The sequence below is a fragment of the Pelecanus crispus genome, chromosome 9 (genome assembly GCF_030463565.1).
Source record: "Pelecanus crispus isolate bPelCri1 chromosome 9, bPelCri1.pri, whole genome shotgun sequence".
NCBI classification, from domain to species: Eukaryota; Metazoa; Chordata; class Aves; order Pelecaniformes; family Pelecanidae; genus Pelecanus; species Pelecanus crispus.
The window spans coordinates 6170099-6195674 of NC_134651.1; the positions used below are offsets into that span (position 1 = coordinate 6170099).

At 42.7% G+C, this 25576-nt stretch overlaps 3 protein-coding genes across 4 annotated transcripts in view; 1 reads left to right on the plus strand and 2 right to left on the minus strand.

Annotated features, from left to right (window-relative positions):
* Positions 1-25576, minus strand: part of EIF5A2 (eukaryotic translation initiation factor 5A2) — a 472944-nt gene that overhangs the window by 154110 nt on the left and 293258 nt on the right. The gene's annotated exons all lie outside the window — the stretch shown is intronic.
* On the plus strand, positions 632-4908 carry LRRIQ4 (leucine rich repeats and IQ motif containing 4). The gene is given in 7 exon segments (XM_075716823.1): positions 632-743; positions 1312-2408; positions 2410-2454; positions 3373-3546; positions 3876-3956; positions 3958-4015; positions 4718-4908. Coding segments are annotated over 7 exon segments (1758 nt in total).
* LRRC31 (leucine rich repeat containing 31) lies at positions 9917-22267 on the minus strand. Of its 2 annotated transcripts, none has more exons than XM_009480772.2 (10): positions 22231-22267; positions 20276-20533; positions 18866-19015; positions 18302-18469; positions 16034-16201; positions 14987-15154; positions 14061-14228; positions 12780-12947; positions 11417-11584; positions 9917-10236 (listed from the first exon to the last, which is right to left on the minus strand). In XM_009480772.2, the coding sequence occupies exons 1-10, from the start codon at positions 22241-22243 to the stop codon at positions 9917-9919; spliced, it is 1749 nt and encodes a 582-aa protein (XP_009479047.1). In that variant the 5' UTR covers positions 22244-22267. The 2 variants fall into 2 exon arrangements, with proteins under 2 accessions (XP_009479047.1, XP_075572805.1); XM_075716690.1 differs by having other exon boundaries at positions 20267-20533.

Sequence of the window (25576 nt, forward strand, 5' to 3'; positions counted from 1 at the left end):
CAGGCAGGTCCTTTTTCCCCCGTAAAGCAGCCGGGCCCCCGACCTCCGCAGGCCTACCTGAGTGACCAACGCCGGCACCCTCAACCCGCCGCGACCGGCCCACGGGCAAGCGCTGCCCCACGGTCGAGCTTGGAGCCAGGCTGCTCCAAGGTCGATAATGTTTGCTAACGGAGCCCGTTTCCAAGGATGGCGTCCCGGGCCCTCCACCAAGGGGGAGCAGGCGAAGGCAGCCAGGCCCAGCCCTGGCAGGAGCCCAGGCAACCGCTGCGGTGCTGGGCCCTCCCCGCGGCGAGGCCTGGCCGCACCGGTGGTGCCCAGCCGGGAGGGGAGTTTCGGCAGCTCACCCCCAGAGTATTTACTTAGCGGTCTGCCCGTGGTCTCCGAGGAGCCTTTGCAAAACTTTCCGTGGTTACACGGATTAGCAGTTACTTCAAAGGTGCCTGTGCCGGTCCTTTCCACCGAATAAATCCTTCTACCGACTTCACTACCGCCCTGGTAGGCGGGAGGGGGTGGGCTGGGATGGCACGCTCTCCCGTCCCACTACAGGATTTGAACTCGGAGTCGATAAGAAAGAAAATACCCTTGTGCCACACCTGAATTAGACTGGGAAGCCCAGGATGGGTCTCTCCCCATGGTGGTCGCTTGGTTCTTCCTCTTTGTCATGGTGGCACCTGGAAACCTCCCATCTCTGGAAACGTGGCGTCCTCCCGGCGCGGTTACGGCAGCAGAGAAAAGGGCATCAGGTAGGAGACGATCGACAGCTGCCTCTCGACACCCACTTTCTCTCTTATCGTTCCTTAAATGCCAGCTGAAAGGTTTCGTCCATCCAGACATCAGAGGTCGCTCAGGTAGTTGCCCCTTCCCACCTCTCCCTCTTTGGCCATCAGCCACAGCACAGCTTCAAGGGTTATCAGATGCCACATTCACTGGCATCTGTCTGGCTCAGAAACCACCAAATGTTACAGAAGAAGGTGCCACCTTTTTACAGTAGGACTCTTCCAGTTTTACAGCATAGCTGAAGACAGATCTCAGTCAGCGTTTGTAAATACGGGCCTTCAAGACTCAAGGAGGTTGTTTCGTCCAGCTCCCCTGACTTCACAAGGTCACGCTCCAAATTTGGCTGTTGGGGCACTTCAGGATGCACTGGGATTCAAAGATATGGTCCTGCTGTATGCGCTACAGGATTTGATCTCAATGAACACACGCAGCTTTTTGCAGGGGTACAACTGAGACTAGAACCTGTCCCTAAACGCTGAATTCTGCCAGTATTTATTTCGCATAGGAAGCTCTCTGAGTACTGTTGATTTTTAGGTTTTTTCTCTTCTGAAATTAAAAACAAGGAGCAGAGATCGCGGAGTCTCAGCAGAGCCAGGAGGCCAGCGCAGGGGGCACTCATTGCCCCAAAGCTGACCCTTAGTTTTGAGGATGACCATGACCAGACTGCACAAGAAATACCAGGGAATGAAGTGCCAGGGAATGAAGCTCTTTCTCCCCCATGCATCACAGACAGGATATTGTTCGTTGATTTAGCCAACAAGCAACTGCAAACCATCTTGCCAGGGGTCTTGAGTCTAGAATATCTGGAAGAGCTGCACATGGGAAAGAACCCAATTGTAAGCATCCCCAGAGACATCAATCACCTGAGGCACGTGAAGGTCCTCTACTTGGATCAGAATCACATACAGGACATATGTGAAGAACTGGGGGAGCTGAAAGGTCTTCTGAACTTAGATTTAAGTAATAATCCCCTCTCCTGTAGTTCGCTGTCAGCTATCACCAAGCTGTGGTTCCTTCGTCAGCTCAGGCTCTATAGAACAAACTTGCACGAAGTCCCAGTGCAGATCTGTGAATACCGCTATCATGTTCAACTGCTTGGCCTTTCTGACAATAATCTCAAGTGTCTGCCTAAAGAAATAGTGAACCTGCCAAAACTCAAGGAAATTTACCTCCAGAAAAATAGATTTGAAAATTCTCCCAAGGAGCTTTGTCATATTGCTAATTTAGAAATAATAGATCTGGAACAAAATCTAATCAGTCTCATCCCAGAAGAGGTAGGCTTTTTGACAAACTTAGTTAAGCTATTTTTAGCTTTTAATAACTTATCCTCCATTCCTCCTACGCTGCAACACTGCCAGAAGCTGGCTGTGCTGGATCTGTCTCATAATCTCCTGCACAAGCTTCCCCCAGGTTTGAAGAATCTTGCTGAAATGAGCGTACTCAGACCGTCTGCTAACAGCCGGGAGAAGTTCCCACACCAGATCTGGTGCTGGCCGTCCCTTTCCCATGTTTATCCGAGGAACACTGGACTGCGCACAGTACCCGGGTCCTTCACCAGATTAACCAGTGTCAGGACACTAGATCTGAGTGCAAATTGCTTTGATGAGATTGCTAAAGGAATATGCACTATGAAAAAGTCTGGAAGTATTGGCCCTGGATGGCAATCAGATAAAGGAGGTATTTATTCCTTTCTTTTCATTTTTATTTTATTGATACCTCCCTTTTACAAAATCTAAGTTCTTCATTACAACCGAGTGCCACCTTTCCCTACTACAGTGAGAAGGCATGTTCCACCTGAGCCTGGGTTACTCATTATCACTGACATCTGAGTATTTAGGCAGGGAGAAAAAAGCAAGAATGTGGAAATACTGACCTTTGTGTTGAATTGTAAAGATGAAATACTGACTGGAGGGACTGCTTCAGTCTTTTTGCATCTTTTTTTCTGTGTACACTAGAAAATAAGAGCTGCATTTGCATAGAATCAATATGTCACAAACTGAAACAGAGCAGAGGGCAGTTTAAAAATGAATGTGATATTGTTAATGCCTTTAACACCATCAATATTTGCTGTTCATTTGATAACGAACAATTATGTACCCTAAAGCTGTGCTATTATGAGTGTAACAGTATTCACGGACATACTAATTTTAGGGCTCAGAATATACCTTCCTTTTTACATAACGCAATGCTTTTTTTCCAAGGAGATTTTCACTCGTGCAATTTTCTCCTTGAAGGTTACATTTACAGAAGTAGCAATTTATTCAAAAGAATCACTTTCAGATTTCATTCATTTAAATTACTCTCCCCTGCACTGTGCATACAAAGGAAATGAAGAAGCAGACTAATGTTTCTGCTAAGAAATAAAATTAACCCCATAAGAAATCTTTCCAGCAGAGGAAACAACATGGATTTTTTTGCCAAAATTTCCACCATACTGTGAGGTATAATGTTATATTAATGAGCAGGATATTCTGTGTTCATCCATCAAGAGTAATGCAGCTCCACAGCATTTTCTTGGAGATTTTTCCCTAAAAACAGAACCCCAAAGATTACTGTTTAATTGACATAATGTATCTTTTTAATGACTGTGTCTAGATACCTGTGGAGGTGAAAGAACTGACAAATTTGAAATGCCTTAGCCTGTCTGAAAACCAATTCACTATCTTTCCAAAGGAAATCTTTCTCCTGGAGCCATTAGAGAGATTATACCTCGGACAAGACAAAGGAATTAAATTCACAAGTCTGCCAGAAGACATCAGCAAATTGCAGGTAGGAGCAAGAAGGGGGAAGATGTTGGTCTGCCACGGCATGGCGCTTCCGTGGACTTCAGCTGCTCCCAAATGCAGGGCTCCCAAATGAAGGTTCTCCTGATCTCTTTAGGTACATGGTGCAGCACCAGGCCAGGGCTGTCAGAATAGGAATAATATAAAAACTCAGTGTTTGAAACTCTTGTCTCACTGTGTTTTGTAGTCATCCCAATGGTAGCTCAGTTATAAACATTACTTCTGCACTTACTGATATGCTCTGTACATTGATTATATATCAAGCTAAGGAAAAAATCCTTTCATTACTAACAGTTATGCACATGTATCTTCCAGAATCTGAAACAACTGCATATGGAGAATAATTGTCTGGAGTACCTGCCTGCAGCCATCGGCTCATTGACCCACTTGGAAATAACTTGACTGTCCCAACAATCTCCTTAAACAGCTCCCAGACTCTCTATGCGAAATACGAGGTGAAAAATAGTCTTTGTGTTTGTAAGTACCAGTAAGCATTTTGGAAGAAGGAGGGAGAGAAGGGAAGGAAGGAACGCAGTGCATCGTTCAGGGCTTATCGTGTAATTGTAAGGGAGCCAAACAGGATAAAAGTTTGGAACTGGGAGGGTGGGGCAAGCGCTGTGCCCAAGTAGAGTGGACAGGAGGTCCTCTCCCGTGACCCATCTCAACCTCAGGATTCCAAGGAAAAGGGCGTTTCCCAGCACTCAGCTCCAAGCAGACCCCCAGATGTGAGAAGATGCGCTGGGTCAGCACCAGTGACTCCAAGGGAGTGGTGAGGAACCAGCTCTCTGGGGGTGCTCCCCAGCCCAATCTTTCCATCTTCCCCAGTTCATTGCATTTCTGTGTGGCTTAGTTCACTGGCACTGTTGGTGTGCCAGTTAGCAGAACTTTTGAAAGCTGGATTGGGCCACCCGGCTGCCAGGTGAATAGTCTTCACCTAGTGAAGTCAATGCTTTGCTAGGAGAGCCTGAGTCCCATCCTTCTATATTTGGGAGCAGATACTTTGAATTTTAAATGCTCTGGGGAGATGTTCAATACACACATTCATTACACGCACAGACTGAATTGTTTGTGCCTCATCCATGTGCTGTTTATGGGGAGCACGCAGGAATGCTCCCCATCATTCCTGTTCTTTGTGCTGTTTGCTTTTGTGTGTTCAGGTTTGCAAAAACTGCTTGTTCAGAACAATCGCCTGTCCCAGCTGCCTGAGGACTCAGACAGTCTTCAGCAGCTGGAGCTGGTCCTTGTGGATGGGAACCCTATGACAGACCCTCCAATTGAAGTGTGCTGTCAGGGGACATCTGCCACCTGGGGATACTTACAGGAAAAAAAAGGCATTAAAAGGCCATGAACTTAAAGGTAGGGGTGTTAAGAAAGCCACCACAATACACAAACAAAGCTGTGTTTTTAGTAATAGATACTTTGCAGGAAAACCTACAGGGCACTCTATGCACCACCCAAAATGTCTTAAACCACTGTTTGCATCAGCTACAGCAGAGCAGTACTTCTGTCACTGATCACGTTAAGGTAGTATATAGGGAAATACAGTACTGGACATCACTCAGAAACGTTCCAGAAGGTTGTCACTGAACTGCCAGGTCACAGTCAGCAGGCACAGAACAGCCCTTACAACTTCCAATGGAGCTTTGCTTGGTTCCTTGTCCAGTGGAAGGGGAATGATTATTGTGTCTAAAACCAAGGCAGATCCTCTAAGTCAAGGCATTACTTATAGAAGAAACTAACCGCAGGTAGCATTTTCCACTCTTCCTGACTGTATTTTAGCTGTAGAGAGTTGAAGATCCATTGTGCAAACACATTGAACAAGACACATTCTTTGTGTGTTTTTGTGTGGTTTTTTTCCCCCAAAAGAACATCAGTCTGTATCACCAGTGGGCCATAGAATTAACTTGCTCAGAAAAAATACAGGGTAAGAAGGAAGGAAAGGCAAATCCGCAGTCTTTGATTCTTCTGAACCTAAATTTTTCCTCTCTGTAATGTTTGTAATTTCTTCATGAACTAATGTCTTTCTCCCAAACTGTTCTTCTGAACTAAAAGGTGACATTTAAAGATGTGTAGACGTAGTCATTTACTACTCTAATCAAAGTGTCTGGAGGACTACAGTGTTAGTGTCCTCCCTGGTAAGAAATTCCTCTTGAAAAAAATAACATACAGAGTAAAAGTCAGGTGGCTAGCAGTCTATCTTAGCTGCAGACAATGTAGTCTAATACAGAATAAAAGGGGTCTTTGGAGACCACAATGTGCCTGGCTTTTTGTGTCAAGAATATCCACCAGTAATCCTGTTCCACATAAGTGTTTGCTTTTACCCTTTTCCTCCAGGTAAGCAGATTGTTCTTCCCTCTTTTTCAGATCCAAAGTTTGTGGTGTGCGTTGATGAACCAGAAGGGGATTGGACCTTTCTTGACACTTAATATTTGACAGAAAAAAAAGAAAGAAGGAAAAGAAAGGAAAAGGAAAGGGAAAACAGAAGCCTGTAAGAGGATCAGAAGCCAAAAAGTGATATTTGGGAAGTAAATTGCAGAGAGCTCTTTTCATTTACAAGAAGGGAAATGTGAGCAGAGATAAGCGAGCAGGAGACAAGCAGTATTAAAGCATTTGAATCAGTGAGTGTTACAATGAAAACAGATGATTTTTTTGAGGTTTGTTTCTGTGTTTTTGTCAACACTGACTCCAGCTGAATCAGGCAGATTTTGAAATATTCTTGAGATGTCTCATTCTGAATATATGTTATCTCAAAGAATAAAGGCAGCTGATTGACTGGAAACTAATGTAATCTGTAGGAATCTGGTGCAATGACATGTTCTTTGTTCTGAATCCCAAAGTATTTTACATGCAACTCTTAGAAATCTGTTTTCCAGTCAGTGAGGCACTGCCATATCTAGAGCAAAACAGTATTTGTGGCCCCACCTACTAGCAGTTATTTTAGGAGTTTTACGTTCAGAAATGATCAATACTTTGTTTCGAAATATGGAGGAGGATTCCAGGCAGTCAGAACATATGCACTTCTACCAGAACCTGCATTACCATCCTGTCTTACAGAGGTGTAAAAAGCTGTTTTGTAAGTATCTCTACAGTTTCGCAAAACCGTTCACTGATGTTTTGACAACCTGTAGTTATAGCATTTTGAATGACTGCAAGCTGTCAAATCCTTAGTGTTATAGCTCATCTCTGAGATAGCTTGGTGACAGTTTGCAAAATGTCTGTGTACGACAGGCTTATTAGAAAGCAGAGAGTCTGCAGAATGCAATATTCTGCAATGGTTCCAGGTCCTGGCATGTCATAACACCTTTGTTATTCAAAAGAACCATGACAAACACTCCTTACTATAATTCTAGCATATTCTAGCATAATCTAATAAATGCTAAATTTATATGCAACCATGTCTTTCCACAGCGCTTTACAAATAGCTGTTTGTCCTAGGCATCAGATGCCCTTGTCTAGTTTTTATTCTGTATTGCTCAGTTACTCCTTAAAACCCCTCCAGAGTTTTGTTTGCAGCATACATAAAGCATAGAGCTGGACTGGGACCGGCCACTGGGCAGATTCAAAATGCACAAGTGGGTGGGAGCAGAACCCGTTATTTAGTTTAACTGGCTGGTTGGAAGTGCAGTCCTGCTCTCCCTCCCCTTGTTGCCTCAGAGAAGGTGGTGGCATCCAGAAGGAGGTGGTGAAGGCAGGGTTGCTGAGACCAGCTCTTGCTAAAGCTTCACCTCCAGGCAGGGCTCTCTGGATGCTGCGGCTACATCTGCATCCAGGGTATGGGTCTGATTTCCCTTTGGCTCTTGGGTCGGTTGATACTGAAATCTCATTAATGTGCTTGTTGGCAGGAGAAAGCTGGTAGTGCAGAGAAGTGGGATGGCTCAGGTTTGGTTTTCAATTTTACTATGTAACTGATGCTGTTTTGACTGTTTGGAGGTGTCTTACGAAATTTTTTCACCCGAAGTGAAGGCAAACAGAGAAGCATGATTCAGAGACCACCGAGGAGGCAATCACTGGAAGAGATTTCCAGAAAGATGGGCAGATAGACAGCACATTTAATAGAAGTTATTTAATAAAAGCCTTTTAGTGGTCCAATAGGTATGAGAGAATCATGAGAGGGCAAAGGACTGAGAAGGGGATCATGAACAGCAAGTGGACAGGTTGCTAGCAGTGAGTCCATACTGTGCTCTGGAGCTGAGAATGAGGAACCCAACTATGACAAAGCAGGAAACCCCAACACTGAAGTCCAGTTCAGTCAGTAAGATTACAACAGATACCGGACATTAAACATGGGCCAGCTGCTTTACCGAATTAGAGGTTCAAGTGGGAAAGAAGTGATTCAGAGAGATTCTCACAGAACAGATAAAAGATCAATTTCCCAGTTGGACCAAAGGCAGATTTGAGGAGGAAAGTCACAGGAAGGCAAATGATTAAGAGAAGAGGTTGGTGTGCTGCTGTTAAACAGAGATGGTGGTACTTCCACATTAGAATAACTCCCCTGCCTTGAGTCACTGCTTGAAAGTCTCTCTTTTTATCCCTGTATGAAACAGGGACTCTTTGCTTCATTTCAGAGGCTGAGGATCTCTGTAGAAAATAACTGATGCCACACTGCAGCAATTCACTGCTACCTCTGACCAAGACACTCCATCTCACATTTCTCAGAGCTGGGGGAGCCAAGTGCACTTTTCAAGTGGAACTGAAACTGGAACCAGAAAGTCCACAGAGACCCCACATGAAGTCACGGATTCAACTAACAAGAGGTATCAGCACAGCATGGTCAGCTGCTGGTTATAACCCTGATCCTAGTTGGAAGGGTCACCTGGACAGAAAGCTGAATATTGATCTGCATCTGCATGGGAGAACTTGCTGAGAGGGGTCCTAGCAAGTTAGGAAAGTGCCACTGAATGATCCTGATGCGCCTCTCCTCCAGGAGATTGCTGCAGCATGTAGATATACTCAGGGCTAATTGAGCAGTACTTTATCCCTCAAGCTGCCTCAGGATTTCTCTAAGACTCCTCACTCAGTGGGCAGATCTAATATCTTTACTTCCTAAAATACCTTACCAATGAATAATCCCACTGCAGTCTTGGAGCTCACGTGTGGGTTAACATGCTCCGTGACACGAGTGACTATGCCAGAATTTCGCTCTGTGTAGGCAAATACAAGAAAATGCCAATTAAGAAATTATCAAATGAAAAAAGGAGGAGCCACTTACATGTCCCAAGGTGGTGCTTTTTCTAACAAGTCTTGAGCACAGAGCAGGGTGCTCTGCTCTTAGCTAGAAGCTGCCCTGTGGCTTTGAATAATAGACTTTGCTTATTTCCTTCATCTTTAGGGTAAGGATAAGAACACTGTCTATGTCACAAGGTGTTGTGAAGGTTAGTGGATTAATCCTGAATGCAGGAAGCATGAAGGCACTGTGGGGACTCCCACTGGCTTTCATATGCTCTAGGTCAGACTATTAGATCTGGAAGTTTGGTTTTGTGCTGCATGTCATAAAAGGGTCTGTACAGAAAGCAAAGTCTGGGTAAGGCTGAATCAGCTCAGGATGAGCAAGAGCATTCATGAAGTATCCTGAAGTCTTTGCATAGCCTTATCCAGAACGCTTATGGATTGCTCTGTATCCAAAACCCTTGCTAAGGTAGCAGGACATATCTCTGATTTAATGACCTCATGATCTCTGAGACCTGCAAAGACACCAATCAACTGTTTCTTACCTTGATTTTATGCTGATTCTGTAGACAAGACACATTTACACTATGAAATAGCATCAAGGCCAGAGCAGAGGCAGAACAGCTCCTTCTGTATTCTCCTTACTGGACTAATATATAATCCTGAGTTGTTGGGATGCTTTCCAAATCTCACAGTTATGTAGATTTAATGCATTCATAAGAAGGCAAAAGTTTTGGGGGAGAAGAAACTAAAATTTGAAACATAGAGGTTTCAAGGATTTTCACATTAGAGGCATTTTCCTTATATACATGAGGCCACATTCACACTGCCCACCCACCTGCGTGCGCACACACCCCAGGCACTTCCCTCCTGCAGTGTGTCCATCTGAAATCATCACTGCTCTTTTGACAGTAGTCATTGCTGTATTCACAACATGAAGATTAGACATATATAGTAGACATAGTGTAGCAGTGTAAGCACAGCCCAGAGAATCTGAAAGAATATATTATTAAATTGAATGATCCATGCATGTAGAAGGTTAAATAGCAGTTTTATGTAATTATGGAACTATTTCAACAGCTCTCATGAGACGAGATTACTAAAAACTGGGCAGTCTTCTAAGTCAGAGACACATAATACTCAGTTCATGTGCTGCTTGTGACAGGCCTTCCAGAAACCTTCAACCTCCATCAACAGTCAAAACGAATGTTTCTTTTGTTGTCTTGATTAAAGCTTTCCAGTCGTTTCCGCTGCGATTCTGAAAGGACCCATCTTTGCATCCCCAGCTCTGCCAAGGCAGGCAGCTTTGTCAGCGCTGCTAACAACTCGCTGAACCACGTCCCACAGTCACGCCAGGATGATGGGCGAAGACTGACATCCAGCTCTGAGAGTTCTTTGAGTACTGCTAAGCCTTGACAGAAAACGACCCACCCTTCATCAGAGATGTTGTTATTATAACTCAAATCCAGCTTCTGTAATCTGGCTAGATGGCCATCCCGCGTCAGTAATGCTGCAAGAAGTGACAGACACAAACACAACTAATACATCCTGGCAATTGCTTTAAAAGCTTTTTAAATAATACCATATTATTTAAGGCCTTTCGGCAGTGAAACAGCAAGGTTCAACGCCTCAGCAACATAAAATCATTTGCTGTTGATCTCTGAAAGATCATTTTATCACAGCTGAAGGAGTGTACAACATTTAAAACACAGGCAATTCAAAAGGAACAGAAGTATGCGGTTAAAATTGTATGACAACCTGAAAAGCTTTGAGTCAGTTGGAAGGAGCTTATATCAAGTGCCAATGAAAATAGTCAGACAAGCTTTACAGGGAGATTTAGAAAGAGGAAAACAAAACTAGATGAAGTTGCATGATTACAACAGCCACCTCTCACTGTGGGAGGGTAATGGGCCTAATATACCCTAAAGGAACCAGGGTCCTTAATGTAGGACTGGCAAAGGAGACACCCATCAAGGGTCATGTTTGTAAAGTAAAAAATATTCAGACTTCTTCTCACCAGCCTTCAGATTACAGGGCCTTAATAGTTGTCACACAGCTATCGCCAATCTCAGACACTCAAAACCCATGAGTCAGACCCGCAGAACCACAAGGATGATTATAAAATAAACAGGTTTTTAAAAGGATCCTAGAATTTATTCCTTCATTGGGTTCCTATTTTCCAGTATTTCTCAGCAGCTGCTAAGAAGTGGGCTAAAATATTTCTGGTTTAATTCTCCCATAATAGTTTGACTCCAGAAACACACCTAATGGACTGAAAGCTGGTAGTGCCTGCATTACCAGCTGTCAGCATGTACATTTTCCATAAATTACTGAACATAAAACCAGCAACCAAGCAAAATAAAACTCCTCAGAGGCAGCTTTAAATGTCTAATGTAAAAATCAGACGTAAAACCTACATTTTTCTAAGTGCTGTCTTTTTGTATTAATGGATAAAACTCTGCTAAAATGATTCTTTACGTTTTTATCCATTTCAGCTTTTGCACTGTGCATGTACAGGACACGCAGTCTTCAGCAAAATGAAAACCCTTTCTGGGAAAAATACTGCTGTATTTTCCATCTTTTCATTTGATTTATGCAAAACGTGTTCAGCCCATGGAACAAGTCCCTTCTGAATTGTGGTCTAAATGCCCTGGCTCCTTGACTGCTAGTAAATACCATGTTATACGTACTTAGAAGTGCCAAATCTTCAGCCACCAAGTTACAGCTGCTCAGTCTTAACACTTGAATCTCCGTTGCAAGCTTTAGCGCTCCCAAAAGCAGCTTTAGGTTCCCACCAACACACTTATTCCAAGAAAGGTCTAATATCTCCAGTCCAGGAAGGTGAAGGGCAGCCTCAGCTGAAAAGATTAAGACCAGCAACTTCTGCTTACTAAGAGAAAACAACATGGCCTCAATAGACACCTCACCAGCAATTCACCTGTAAATAGGCTCCTAACAGGCTGCCTACTTGTGCTTAGAATGACTTAGTTCATCCTAATAGAAGTCAGACAAAAAAATATTTCCTGTGCTCTTTAAAGAATACAAAAAGGGTCTGCCTATAGAATCTTTAAGGACTCTGCGGAGGGGTTTCTTGTCTTTCTGTTTACGTTATTGGCTTAACCTTGTCCCACTGAAGTCAATTTAATATAACAGCTTGTTTTTAAACCATTTCATATCAATTTAAAGACAGAAATTTTTTGCCGTGAACTCACCATGCAAGGTGAAATGCTCTGTATCTTTTGACAACACCGATTTCCATGATGTCACCCTTACATAATTGTAATGATACAAATATAGTACTGTAACTGCAGGGACCTCAGACCAGTTTAGTTTGCTACTGCTTCTGCTGCAGGCAGTCAAGTTTTACTACAGGTTTCAATGTCACTAGTAAACAGTACAAAATATACTCTAAGTGCACAATACACAGTAAGTAACAGATCCCTCTGTACTTAGATTTCACGTGCCATATGGAACACCTATCGAAGGGACAGTGTAGCCGCTAATCCACTGAGATTTGCAATAAGTAGGCAAAAGAGGCTGAATTTACATATCCTGTGTTAGACTGGACTTTTCTTCACGGCTGTGCCATATCTTTTCTGCTACTGCAGTCATTGCCTCTGTTCCTCCGTTGCCCCATGCTTAACTGTCCCAGAATGTTTCTACTGAAACTTTCACCTGCAGTGAGGTGGAAAACATTCAGTGAAAACTTTACCCCACTAAACTGCAAATGCAGTGTTACAACCAAACTACAATTACAGCATAATATGAAATCACGTTTTGCTTTCTATTCCAAAATTAGGGAGTATTCGAAAGCTCACTGTCAGACAAAGGACTAAAAGGACTTCATCCAGTCAGGTATAATGGGGGAAGACATACAATGGTCTTCCCTTGCAACCAGGTCCCATGAAGCACTGGTTTCATTACAGGCTTTTTCGGTCAGGACCTGTGGTATAATGTAACCATGATCTCTGGAGTTCAGCCAAAGGAGAATGAAGTGCTTCGTCCCACAGGGATACACAGAAAATAGACACACTTCAAAAAAACCATTCCTACCTAGTGATGAAAACGACTCTTCGCCTAAACCACAATTGCTGACAGCCACAGATTTCAACTTCTGTAAAAACCTGAGTCTGCTCAGAAGAGGATCAGATGAGACTCCTACATTTTTATTCGACGATAAATTCAGCTCTTGGAGGCTGGAGAGTAAAGGTATCACCTGGGCTATGAAAACATGAAATATTTATTAGACAGTCACCGATCCAGAACAAATACGTAGTTGTATATTTGCCTGACATAATTACTTTTCTTTATAAATCAATCCAAAAGTCAAGGCAAAGTTTTGACACTCGAATTTATGGTGAGCAATGTTTTACTCCATAAATAGCCTTGTCATTTTCAGTAGGAATGTTTAAGAAATTAGGTATTACATACTGCAAGGAAGGTTGTCAGAACACGGCTTCCTGTTGAAATTTTCTAGGTGAAGTAGGGAATTTAACATTAAATGAGATGGGGGTTATTTCCAAATGTCTTCACTGCTAACTGAAACTCCTTTATATTAATGTGATTATTCTCTCTGGGTCAAGAAATTAAAAATAAACCATGATTGCTTTTACTAATAGTTAGTATTTCCCAATGCTTCAGCAGCAGCTTTTCAAACCATCTTCTTTATCACGGAAAATAAGATGTGGGCAATACAGGATTTTTTGTTGTTGTTCTGAAGAGTAAAAATCAATATCAAGAAGTTATGATAACGCACACAGAAAAATAAACTGTCTCACTGACTGAATAGGAAATGTCTTTGTCTTCCTAATAGCATTTACAAGTTGGATCAATTCAATCTGGAAACTGTAGTCTTCAGCTTTTCTATAAAACAGAGAGCAGCAGCAATGCGAGATCTCCTCACATCACTCTCTACTTGCCTTAAAGTTCACCAAGGGAGTTTTAGGCAGTTACATTTACATGCACATATGCACCTTGGATCTGTGCCAATTTATACCAGTGGGGGAACTGTCTCTGGATATTTCCAAAATTACTGATTATCAAAAAAAGCGGTGCTCGGTGGCAGTTCCTACATTCACATCATGGGTCTGAATCATGGTGGATTCAGGTCCTTAGTTCCATGTGGGATCAGACACTATGAGATTTCCTTTGATAGAGAAAAAAACCATTCCATATTGATCAAGAAAGCTATCCTCCACACCGTACTTCCAGAACTGCCTAATGAAAATATACTGATTGCTGCTAGACTAGGTTAGGCAGAATCTCTTACACCTTTGAGATATTTTCAGAAGTCAAAACCTACATTCTTAATGGATTTCCTCAACATGTCCTTACACAAAACAGTCATGTCCTCTTCTGTTACACAGCACTGGTGGAGATCAAGGACTTCGAGATTTTTCAAGCTGGCCAAATGAGCTGTTGCGTCTTTAAAGCCACCACCAATCTCTTTGTTACACGATATGTCTAATTTTCTTAGCTCGGCAAGGTGCTGTAAAGCAGTGTCTGAAATGGAAAAGGGAGCATGCTGGTCACTGGCTGCTACAACAGTACAGGTCACGGCTTTAGCATTTATTTACTTTAATGTCAAAGTTTGCACAAGGTATCACAGGCAAAGCTCTTAGACTACGCTTCAGCGTGTAATCACAGCAGACATACAGTAATATCGCAAAGCTTCCCCATCTATGCAACTCCATTCTTTAAAAGAGCAGGCAAACATGAGGCCAGCTCATCCCCCAGATCCATTCAATCCTCAGCCTTTTGCTGAAATTACTATTGGATATGCTAATTAGTGCAATGAATTAATTGTCTTATGGATAAGACCTCCACTAGGGAGAGACACAGATAATAAGCCCATTTCATATGGACACTCATTAAGTGACAATGGTGAATTTGGATTCCCCTCTGAGAGTAGGATTAGCTTGTTAAAAGTTAGCTAGCCTGTCTGTGCTCTTGTCTACATTCTGTCTGGGGAGAGAGGAAGCATTTCCAGAGAGCCATTAATCTACCCTAAGATGTGCCTCAGATAAATGGTGTGGAGGGTGACTCTCCCCACCGACTTTCACATGCTTGAGCTCAGGGAAGATAAATGCTGCTCCTGCTGAAAGTCTCTGTAGTCTTTTATCAATCCTCAAACAGCAAATAACGATTGCCCATTAATACTGCCAAACCATCAGCAAAATCCCACCTCATTGCCTTTCTTAAATGGTTTTCAGATGTACAATTTATTCAGAATGAAAGTCTTTCTGAACATAAAGTCTAACCTAAGCCCTGGAGGCTTTCTTGCTTTAATCCACACATGTGCAAGTTTAACTCTTTCAAGCCTGGCACATTTTTCAGATCCTGAGCAATAACCTTCATGCTGCAGCCGATGTGTTTGTTGATAGAGAGATCTAACACTTCGAGGTTTGGGATCACATTTAGAATTTCAGCTGGGGAAAAAAAAAAAGAAAAGAAAACCAGAATTGGTAATTGTCTGAAATATGCACACATGAACCCTAGAAAAATATAGCACCATGACAAACAGGAAGAGGTAGGCTGGGTTTGCCTATATGTGTGGTTTAGACTTACTAAGTTCCTGTTCTACTTCAAAAATACAACAAAACAAAGATTGGATAGGAATCAAGGAAATCAGTGAAAATCTGTATGAAAATAAAGGTGAAAAAATACAAGGACAGTTAGAAAAATACAGGGAATAAAGAACAGGAATACAAAGAGAAAGAAAAATTTCTAATGAAAAGACACAGGACTGTATGTTGCATATGGCTGTCTCCTGCAGTGGAGATGAGAGCACAGGGGCTTCTCTTTAGCGAGAAAATATCTTTTAAAACACAGAATCAGATCAAAAGACTACATAGGATTAAGCTATGGTGAGAGGAAAGAGGGAAGGGGTGATCAGTGGTTGCCAACTCAGCCCAGGTTCCCATCCCTCAGGCCTTCTTTCCCATCCCATGGCTAACTTCATATTCAGCTGCTTAATTTTAAGCAATCAGTGTTGGAAATTCTGGCACACGACTTGCTCAGAGTCTCAAAGGATCCAGCAACCCTGGACCACTGAGGCAGCCAGACTGTGGTTTAGATCTAGCTGTTATTCTTCTCAACCCTACCTCACACAATTAAAGAGAACAACATTCTTCTTTGGAAGAAAGCACATTAAATCCCAATACTGTGTGGTAAATACTATTATAATGCAGAGCCTGAAATAAATTAACTTTCAACTAATATTAAGCTCAATACAGCCACAATCTAAGTCAAACAATTTACATTTTTGTGAAGCCAGCCTCTCAGTCCAGCTATGTGGATACACATACCAAGGGATTCTCCATCCTTTGCTGTCAGGTTACAGTCTGTAATTTTCAGAAGTTTTATCTTGCATCCTTTCTGGAGTTTTTTTGTCAGGAGTGATAGTTTTCCACCTATGTTACTGTTCCACGATAAATCCAGTTCTTCAAGTTGAGGAACAATTTCAAATGCCTCTCCTGTAACAGAAGTCTAAGATGATTCATTCTAGGTATCAATTTCAGTGCAAGACAAAAATACAGGTTTTGAATATATTAAAGGAGAAGATTAGCCACTTAATTCTCAAATTATTATATTTTGTATGGCTTGCCAGGAATTCACGGTGTATGCCATGAATTGTTGCTACTGCAGCAATGTTGTATAAATTCTCACCTTGCCTAAGGAGCAATATAGATCACAAGTCATCGTCACAGCACACACAGACTGTTTGGCCATCCCTGTAGACCTGTGCCAGGACCCAGCAAGTCTAGTCGATAGGGAAATCAATACAAGCGACAAGTCTGAATTTACTGTCCTGTATAGTTTTGCTCTATTTTATTTGGCAAACTTCCAGCACCCTCTGTACTGTGTCTACTGGTCATTTTGGATGAGATGAAGGAAGTCCTCTCACAGCTATTTCTGAAACTTAGAAGTTTCGTTTCTAACAGGATTTTCTGACTCACTTCATAAGGAATCAAGATGAGTATTGTTTTGACCCAAACTAACTTCCCCATGATTTCAAGGCAGACAGAACTGATTTTGATTACATTCAGAAAAATTAGCCTTTTGCATTTATTTTAAATGATTGCCTCAGTCTTGAATACTGAGCAATGCCCTACAGTTGAGAAGTTTGGGTTTGCCTCTGCAGCACAGCCTGTTTCTGTTTGACATGGGGACTAGCATTCCAGACACGTTTTCCACCCAGAAGATAAATAAAGGACTATAACTCCAGAAATGGTTTTCTACCACCTCTCACAGTCACAGCTCTGAGCAATCACATAGGAGAGGGTGATATTATGGTTACATTTGAGGCATTGATTTCTAAAAAGAATGGACTGAGTCCACAAGTGGCCACATTTCCACAGACAGATGTGGATATAGTCAAACAGGCAGTATTGGCCTAAATACACGTGCTATTTTCAGAATCGCAGGCAAAATCAATGCAAATTGACTTTTTCTATTCCACATGTCAAGGGCATCACATTTTGACTGCAAATTCAAGTCCTATGATCAGTTTTGTGTCTGTCTCAGCAGAGGCCAAGCCAGAAGTGGGAAGAAAACAGCACAGAAGAACCAGGCAGAAAAAATTAATTGGAAATATGACCAATAAAACTCAAGAGAAAAAAAAGTATGAGAAAAGGGTTTGAAAAAGAATGAAATAAATTTGAAAAAATCTGATAGAAAATGAAACACGGATTTTAGCCTCATCAGAAACAGACCAATCATTTTCACCAGCTTTTGCAGAGATGCATTTTTCCTCTCCAACAGATAGCATGACCCACTTTTGAGCTACCACCATATATGTAATTTTATTTCTGAATCTTTCCTGCAAAAAGCCTGGATATGAATGACATAAAATCCAGCTTTATAACTCAGACTTGGTTTCAGAACTTGCAAAATAAGCAGCAGTTTTTTAGAATTCCTAGTTGATTGAGTTTGCCCTTCTTTTAGATACATACCACAGACCCGCCCCAGAGTAAACTCCAGGCCCAGAGGTAGGTGACTCAGCGTCAGAACCTGAGGGCATAACACTTTAAAACCTTTAAATCTCATGCTTTGCAGAAAGCAGGGTTGCAGGCACTCCAAGCAAAGAAGTACGCAGAGGAATAAGCTTCTCCCAGACTTGCAAAAACAAGTTATAAAGCTCCAAGGCAGCACTGGTTTTAAGTCTTCTCCAAAAGACCATTCGTTTTTTTGTGCTGAGCACTGCATCTGTCCTGCAGCACGAAGACCTAAGCTGACCCTATTATGACTGACTTGGTTTGTTTCGGTTCTTCTGTCTACCATTAGATATGAAAACTAGCCAAAAAAATACTAATCCAAATTGAAAACATACTTTCCTGCAAATAGGACTGAATTCAGTTCCCTTCTGAATGTGAAACCTTCATGCCCTGAGGAATGAACTCGGCAGAGCTACTAAAATGTGTGAGATCACTCATAAGCCCATGTTCTTTCTACTGTCTCACAGCAGGAGTTTACATTGCCAGTGTGGAAGCAGCAGGGGTAGGATGTAGGAAGAGATGAGCTGGATTTCGTTAGACCCAAGCTGTCTGGAAGTAAATGTAAATGAAAACCTGTACCTAAGGAGGTGACATCCTCAGCTGTCAGCCCACAGTTGTTAAGTCGAAGGACTTTTAACAGGTTCACATGATGAAGATGAACAGTGAGAGCTTTCAAAGTCCCACCAACGCAACCATTCCAGGACAGGCTGATCTCTTCCAGCTCTGGGAGAAATGGCAGTAAAGAAGCTGTAAAAAAAAAAGAAAAGAAAAAGTGTATTCTGTTTGCATGTTATCTGCACACCCTAGATGTCAATATATCTTAATACAGAGATGCTTTCTACAACCAATGTAGCATTATAAAGCCATGACAATTGGTACCTCAGTTTTCTTATCGGTAGTTTGAGTGTAAGGACATTCATCTGCTTCACAGACCTCTATGATTTTTTTATATATATATTACATAATTTATGGAATTTAGTAATTAGCATTTCTCAGGGGCCTGGGACCACCAGATGAAATGTTACATAAAGCTAGGCCTGTATAAAAGAAAGGGAAGAGAAAAGAGGAGAGTGAATAATTGAATAGGCAAATAAGAATTAAAGAAATGTACGAAGTGACTAGTTGAATAAAATGTGTATTTACCCAGTTCCGATACATCTGCTGCAGTTAATGCACAGTTATTTAGATCCAGATTCTTGCTGTTAGGTTTCTTGCCCAGTTTCTGCATGAACTGGTTAAATCTCTGCTCACCAGATGGTGACTCCGCTTCAGAAATGAGATGTGAAAGTCCGTCTGAGTAACAAAGAAATAGGGCCCTGGTTACCTCTGCTGTTAACACAATGTGTAAAACCTGTCTGTGGCTGTTGGGTGAAGACTTTAGCAAATTAACTAAATCTGCCAGTAAACTGGGCTCTATTTTTGATCAGCATGGACCAATAGCCTGAGTAATAAGATCACTATAGATCAGATCACTACAGAGCTCCTGATGCAGAGCGAGAAAAGAATTTCCTGTTGCACATCTCCACTCTACCTTATGCCAATGACTTTGGGTGTTTGCACCACCAGTTCCAGGACATTAAGCTCGCACAAAACTCTGAACTGCAGCTATTCTGGATACACAAGTCATGTAACGACCTCTGTGTGCCTGCACTGCAGCCACACTGCTGCAATACAGTCTGTATTTGATCAGTTAGCACCGAGTGGCCCTGCAATTGTGTGCTGAGCCTGCTGCTTCCTTCATGACAGCCTGTGTTAATTTTCATACATTGTCTGTGTACGAAAGCAACCCCCACTTAACCTTCTTCTTCCATGCAGTTTGTACAGCAAGGAAAATTGCATTGCCATTCATTGCTAAACCCTTTAACAAATCAATAATTTCACCTACTGCCTATAACTGGAAAAAAAGCAGCCAAAAATTACACAAAATAGCAATCCCACTCTCAGTACCTGTCCCCTCATTGTTTCCCCAAACCTACCCAAAACTCTTAGGACAAAGGATGGAGTCTAAGCCTTACCTTCCAGCTCCTTTTTAAAAATAGCCTTGTTTTCTCTGGTGTGGATGTAAAGAGTATTCTTGTGTGTGCAAAATAACACATGACGAATTTCCATTCCTTTCCCCTCCCCCTCCACAGTGTCAAGTGGTAGGAAACATCTGCTCTTGTTGTTGTCTTCAGATTGCTTTAGCAGCAGGTCAGACAGAGACCAATCTTAAATACAACAAGCCAAGCTACTGCTCAAAGCTTGGCTTTGAAACCAAATAAGCTCTGCAACTAATGAGCCGACTCCAGCATGACCTCTCACATTGGAGATCAAGAGAGAGGTCACCCAAAAGCTTTATCCCTCCTCAGCGACATCAATCTCACTCCTTGCTTGGCACCTATCAAATTAGAGGGCACATCCTTGATAATGTTCCAGTCAGAAACAAATCCTGTCTAAGGTATAAACTATAGGCAGGAAAATACAGCACTTTGCCTAGCAAGAAAAGCAACTGACTTTCTATGAAATTAAAATACATACACATGCACACATATTTCATTATTGTACCAGCATTACCTTCTACAGAGAGATCCTCCTTCTCACTCTGATCATCACCTTCACAGTTGTTTATTTCTGTATCTTCAATTTCCTTTCTGTCCTTGCCTTCAGATTTCCCAAAGTCAAAGCCCCTGAAGAATTTTTGAATGGCTGAAGGCTGCTCTTTTCTTTTTTCAGGAGAGGACTTCTTCCCTTGGAAGTGTTTTATAGCAAAGTCAAATAGGGAACTCTTTGGGATGTCCTCTTCATGCTTATCCTGGCAGCTCTGAATGTCATCTGTCAGGGGATCAGCAGACATAGAAGGAATTAGTTTTAGTAATGTTTACTCTTGCTTACCCTCTTTCATAATGGCAGATGCACAGAGAATTTCCTACTATTCCTTCCATGCTTATACCAGAAAAGCACTGTTTAGTGGACCAGACTCTGGACTCATTTCTCCTCCTTCAAGAGGAACTGGTCATGCTCAGTATTTGCACAGCAGACTCAGTGGTCCCCGTTCTCAATGGTACAAGTATCGCTCTCTGCTGCCTTGTTAATGCAGACTGCTCCTAAGGCCACCCCACCTGGCCACCGAGCGCTGAAGGGCTAACCTGCTGCTTCCCCTGTCACTTAATCCCCAGCTTCAGTTCAGAGTCTTGTGGCCACATTAAAAAAGCAATGCTGAGGTGTTCCCGTTCTGAGGGGAAGCCAGGTTAAGTTTGGCACCAAAGTGCTTCTTCATGCCAAAGACCAGTCCGGCAGTCAGGAAGGTGAGAGGAGGAGGAGGTGGGCAACAGGGAGTACAAAGACATCCTTGCCTGATCAATGTCACAGGCTCCCAAATTCAGGGTGGAACATGCAAACGAAACCTCATTAACCTTGGAGCAAAGCTGAAGTGATAGTGCAGAAAACAACCAGATATCGTAGCTATGAACACTGGGAGTGTGCCAATGCTGGAAGAAAACAAGGCCCCCAGATAGCTTGTTTGGAACAGTTCAGTACTATAGGGACCTCAGTTTCAGTGGCTAATTCACAGGTAAATTAAAGTTTGACTTTATAATAATTTATACACATTCTTTCCTTATTGCTGTTTATGCTACGCAAGTTATAGCATCATCTGGTGATTCTGAAGCTGCTTTGTTTTTCTCTAAACATTAATTTAATGCTCTTTCTTCAGTTTTAATTTTAGCATTCTCACACACACACATGCTTTTAACTGTGCAATCAGTCATAAAAACTAAGCAGACATTCATTGACTTTTGCTTTGTGAGGACTAGGAGGAAAAGTTACGTATCAAGTACTACTGTGTGCTGTTGACTGCAGGGGGAATGACCTGTGCTCAGACCTCGGTCCTGTAAAACACCAGAGCTCATGAATGGATTTCTGTGCTCTCACAGATTCCTCCTTCCCCAGTACAGACCCACACACAGAACTCATTCCACAATTCTCCACCATCCATAGAGCACATGAACTCGATCATTTTAATGATAGTCTTTTATATATAATGTCACTGGCATCATCTTTCCAAAAAAGAGAAACATGTGAAGAAGTAGCAGAAACCCTATGCATTTCACAGATATTTTTCATATTATTATACCAAGAGTCAGGTCTGGGGGAAAATGTTAAAATAAAGCAAATGTAGTTTTTATACACACAAACTTTACTTTTTGTGTGTGTGTATAAAAATGTGGTTATATATACTGATGTATCTATATATATGTATGTAAATTTTCTTACTGTGTTGGAAGTTATCTACCATGATACAAGTGTTCAAGGGCAGAGCACTTACAATTACAAAAAGCTGATGCATTGTTTAGTCTTGCTCTTAATAGCCTGTCACAGCTCTATCTCTTATGAGTAAAGTACAAAAATTATACAAAACAATGTACATAGCCGTACATGCACATTTACTGAGCTGTAAAGCAATGCGGGTTAGCCTGGCTGTGTTTTCATGCTGTAGAACGGTATTATTTTAAACAGACAAAGAAACATACCTGTCTCTTCCATTGGTACACTTGAGGATCTGTTTCACCTTGTACAGCACTTTCAGGGCTTGCAGGAGAAGTGAGCCATGACATGCAAGCAAAACCTCACTTCTTTCCCTAACAGGACTTTCCACATACTTTTCTTTCAAGAGTTCCCGTCTTCATCAGTTTGATAGCAGCAGCTCTGCACAAGTGGTTTGTGGGCTCTTTCCTGATGCCTCTATTCCTCTGCGCTGTCTCCCGATGTCAGCCTGCTGTCCCTGGCCTCTCTTTTCTGGGGGGAGGTTGAGAAATCCATTTAAATGCTCTGATCGTGTCCCAGCTCAGATCACTCACAAAGCAGAAATCAGGAAGTGGCAGCACAGAGTTCGATACTGCACGCTAACCACTGCCTGTCCCTGAAACAGCTGTTGTTAGAAGAGGCTGAGTCACCTTATAGATCAGGTTACAAGACTACCTGAAGAAAAGCTCTTTGTTTTCCCACCCTTTTCGTCCATGCTGGTCAGAAATACTGCTGGAGGCTGAGCAAAGCCGTGCTGTCAGCAGGATAGAATCACAGAATCCCAGAATCATTTAGGTTGGAAAAGACCTTTAAGATCATCAAGTCCAACCATTTACCTAACACTACCAAATCCACCACTAGACTAATAAAGGGTACAGTAATAATTAATTTCATGTTTTCTGGCTTGGTGGCTGGATTATTTTTTAATGAAAGTAAAACTAGGAATCATTAAGGTTGGAAAGGACCTCTAACATCATCAGTCCAACCATCAACCCAACACCACCATGCCCACTAAACCATGTCCCAAAGTGCCACATCTGCCCGTTTTTTGAACACTTCCAGGGATGGTGACTCCACCGCCTCTCTGGGCAGCCCGTTCCAATGCTTGACCACTCTTTCCATGAAGAAATTTTTCCTAATATCCAACCTAAACCTCCCCTGACACAGCTTGAGCCCATTTCCTCTCGTCCTATCGCTAACTATGTGGGAGAAGAGACCAACACCCACCTCGCTACACCCTCCTTTCAGGGAGTTGTAGAGAGCGATCAGGTCTCCCCTCAGCCTCCTCTTCTCCAGGCTGAACACCCCCAGTTCCCTCAGCCGCTCCCCATCAGCCCTGTGCTCCAGACCCTTCACCAGCTTCGCTGCCCTTCTCTGGACACGCTCCAGCACCTCAATGTCCTTCTTGTAGTGAGGGGCCCAAAACTGGACACAGTATTCCAGGTGCGGCCTCGCCAGCGCCGAGTACCGGGGGACAATCACCTCCCTGCTCCTGCTGGCCACACTATTCCTGATACAAGCCAGGATGCTGTTGGCCTTCTTGGCCACCTGGGCACACTGCTGGCTCATGTTCAGCCGGCTGTCAGCCAACACCCCCAGGTCCTTTTCCGCCAGGCAGCTTTCCAGCCACTCTTCCCCAAGCGTGTAGCAGTACAATCTGCTTGTAGGCAACAGCATGATACATTACAATGCAATTATTTGCTACATCGTATACATACATCAAACTTCACTATACCTTTTTTTGTCTGTCTGCCCTAGAATCTGATTTCCATGATGACAAATGTTACAATGTCTAGCTTAAACACACTCCTGGCCATTTATCCTGAACCTATTTAGCTTTGATGATTCTTTTTAATCTATGAGGTCTTCACTTTTGTATGCTAAACCAACCAAATTCTTCTTGTCTCCCCTCATGTGGCAAACTCTCCGTTTCCCTTATCATTTCCTGCTCACCTTTGTCTGCACCTGCTGCAATATAATTTATACTTCCTTAAATACAAGGGACCGTCCACCGATATGTATACACTAAAGACATATGCAAAGTGGAGTGCTTTTGGTGGGGAATGATAAAGCTGGTCAACAAAACTAATGACTCCTTTGAAAGCAGCTGAGCAGACACCAGCATGACGACAGGCTTGACTCTGCGTCAACATACAAATGATTCAGACAGGGTGGGACAAGGCACGGACTGCTGCTAGGAGCCAACAGGGTAAGATTAAGAGAAGAAAAACTTGAAGTGATGTCGTGGTTTAGCCCCAGCCAGCAGCTCAGCACCACGCAGCCGCTCGCTCACTGCCCCTACCCCAATGGGATGGGGGAGAGAATCGGAAGAGTAAGAGTGAGAAACACTCCTGGGGTGAGATAAGAACGGTTTAATAATTGAAATAAAGTAACATAGTAATGATAATAATAACAATATAATAATGATGATAATAATAATAATAATAAACAAAGCAAGTGATGCACAATGCAATTGCTCACCACCCGCCGACCGATACCCAGACAGTTCCAGAGCAGCAATCGCTGCTCCCCGGCCAACCCCCCCCCAGTTTCTATACTGAGCATGACATCAGATGGTATGGAATAGCCCCTGGGTCAGTTTGGATCAACTCTTCTGGCTGTGCCCCCTCCCAGTTTCTTGTGCACCTGGCAGAGCATGGGAAGCTGCAAAGTCCTTGACTGGCGTAAGCAGTACTGAGCAACACCTAAACCATCAGCGTGTTATCAACATTCTTCTCTTACTAAATCCAAAACACAGCACTGTGCCTGCTACTAGGAAGAAAATTAACTCTATCCCAGCCAAAACCAGGACAAGTGAACATCAGGAAAATCCTCCTGCCCATGAGAAGTACCATGCTGGGAAATATGTACAGTAGGAAAAAAAGCACAAAAACACTGCAATGAACTGTCTTTCCCTGAAGGAATGGAGGGCACGGTTCTATTCCCATACAGAAAGGATCTCCAAGTTGGTTTCGGGGTTTTCTGACACCAGGAGTGTCTGTCCCATCCCAATTCCTGAAACTAGCACCTCGCTACAGACCTGTATCCACTGGGAAAGATCACCTCCCTGTGTGCTAATTCACTTCATGTGTTCCGGCATCTCAGCTACGCAGATGGTCGAAAACCCCAAGCATTTCTGTCGGTAAGGAACTCATTCAATTCAACAGCTCTTTTCCACTTCACTTGTTGTGCTTAACAACGGAGTGGCCAGGGATGAAACAGAGACAAGGCAACCCATGTTCGTGAACATGTGCCAGGCTCTGCTGGCCCGAGACTCGATGCCTGCTGCAGTTCGCTGAGAACATGGAATGGGAATATCTGATAATCTCTGCTCCCTGGAACTGAGGAAATCCTTAAGCGTGTTAAGCACCGATTACAGTGGCTGGGCTAAGTTGAATTCTCTGACATCAGTGTGTTAGGTGATGTGTCGCCCATTCACAAATTCCTTCCCCACCTTAGGCTGTTGAATGATAGTGAAAATACCTCATGGCACCATGACAGCATCCCTGTAATCCAGTGAGAAGGGAAATGTAGTTTTGCAGTGACCTAGTTTCTTCTTCCTAGAAAGCAAAT

Bases quoted from the DNA above. Each gene is read 5' to 3' on its own strand.
- LRRC31 (XM_075716690.1), bottom strand. The intron at 19,016-20,266 runs GTACAATAATGA...TTTGTTACTCAG, and splicing joins CTCTGTAGAAGGTAATGCTG to ACGGACTTTCACATCTCATT. The intron at 18,470-18,865 runs GTAAATACACAT...TTTTTTTTACAG, and splicing joins AGCAGATGTATCGGAACTGG to CTTCTTTACTGCCATTTCTC.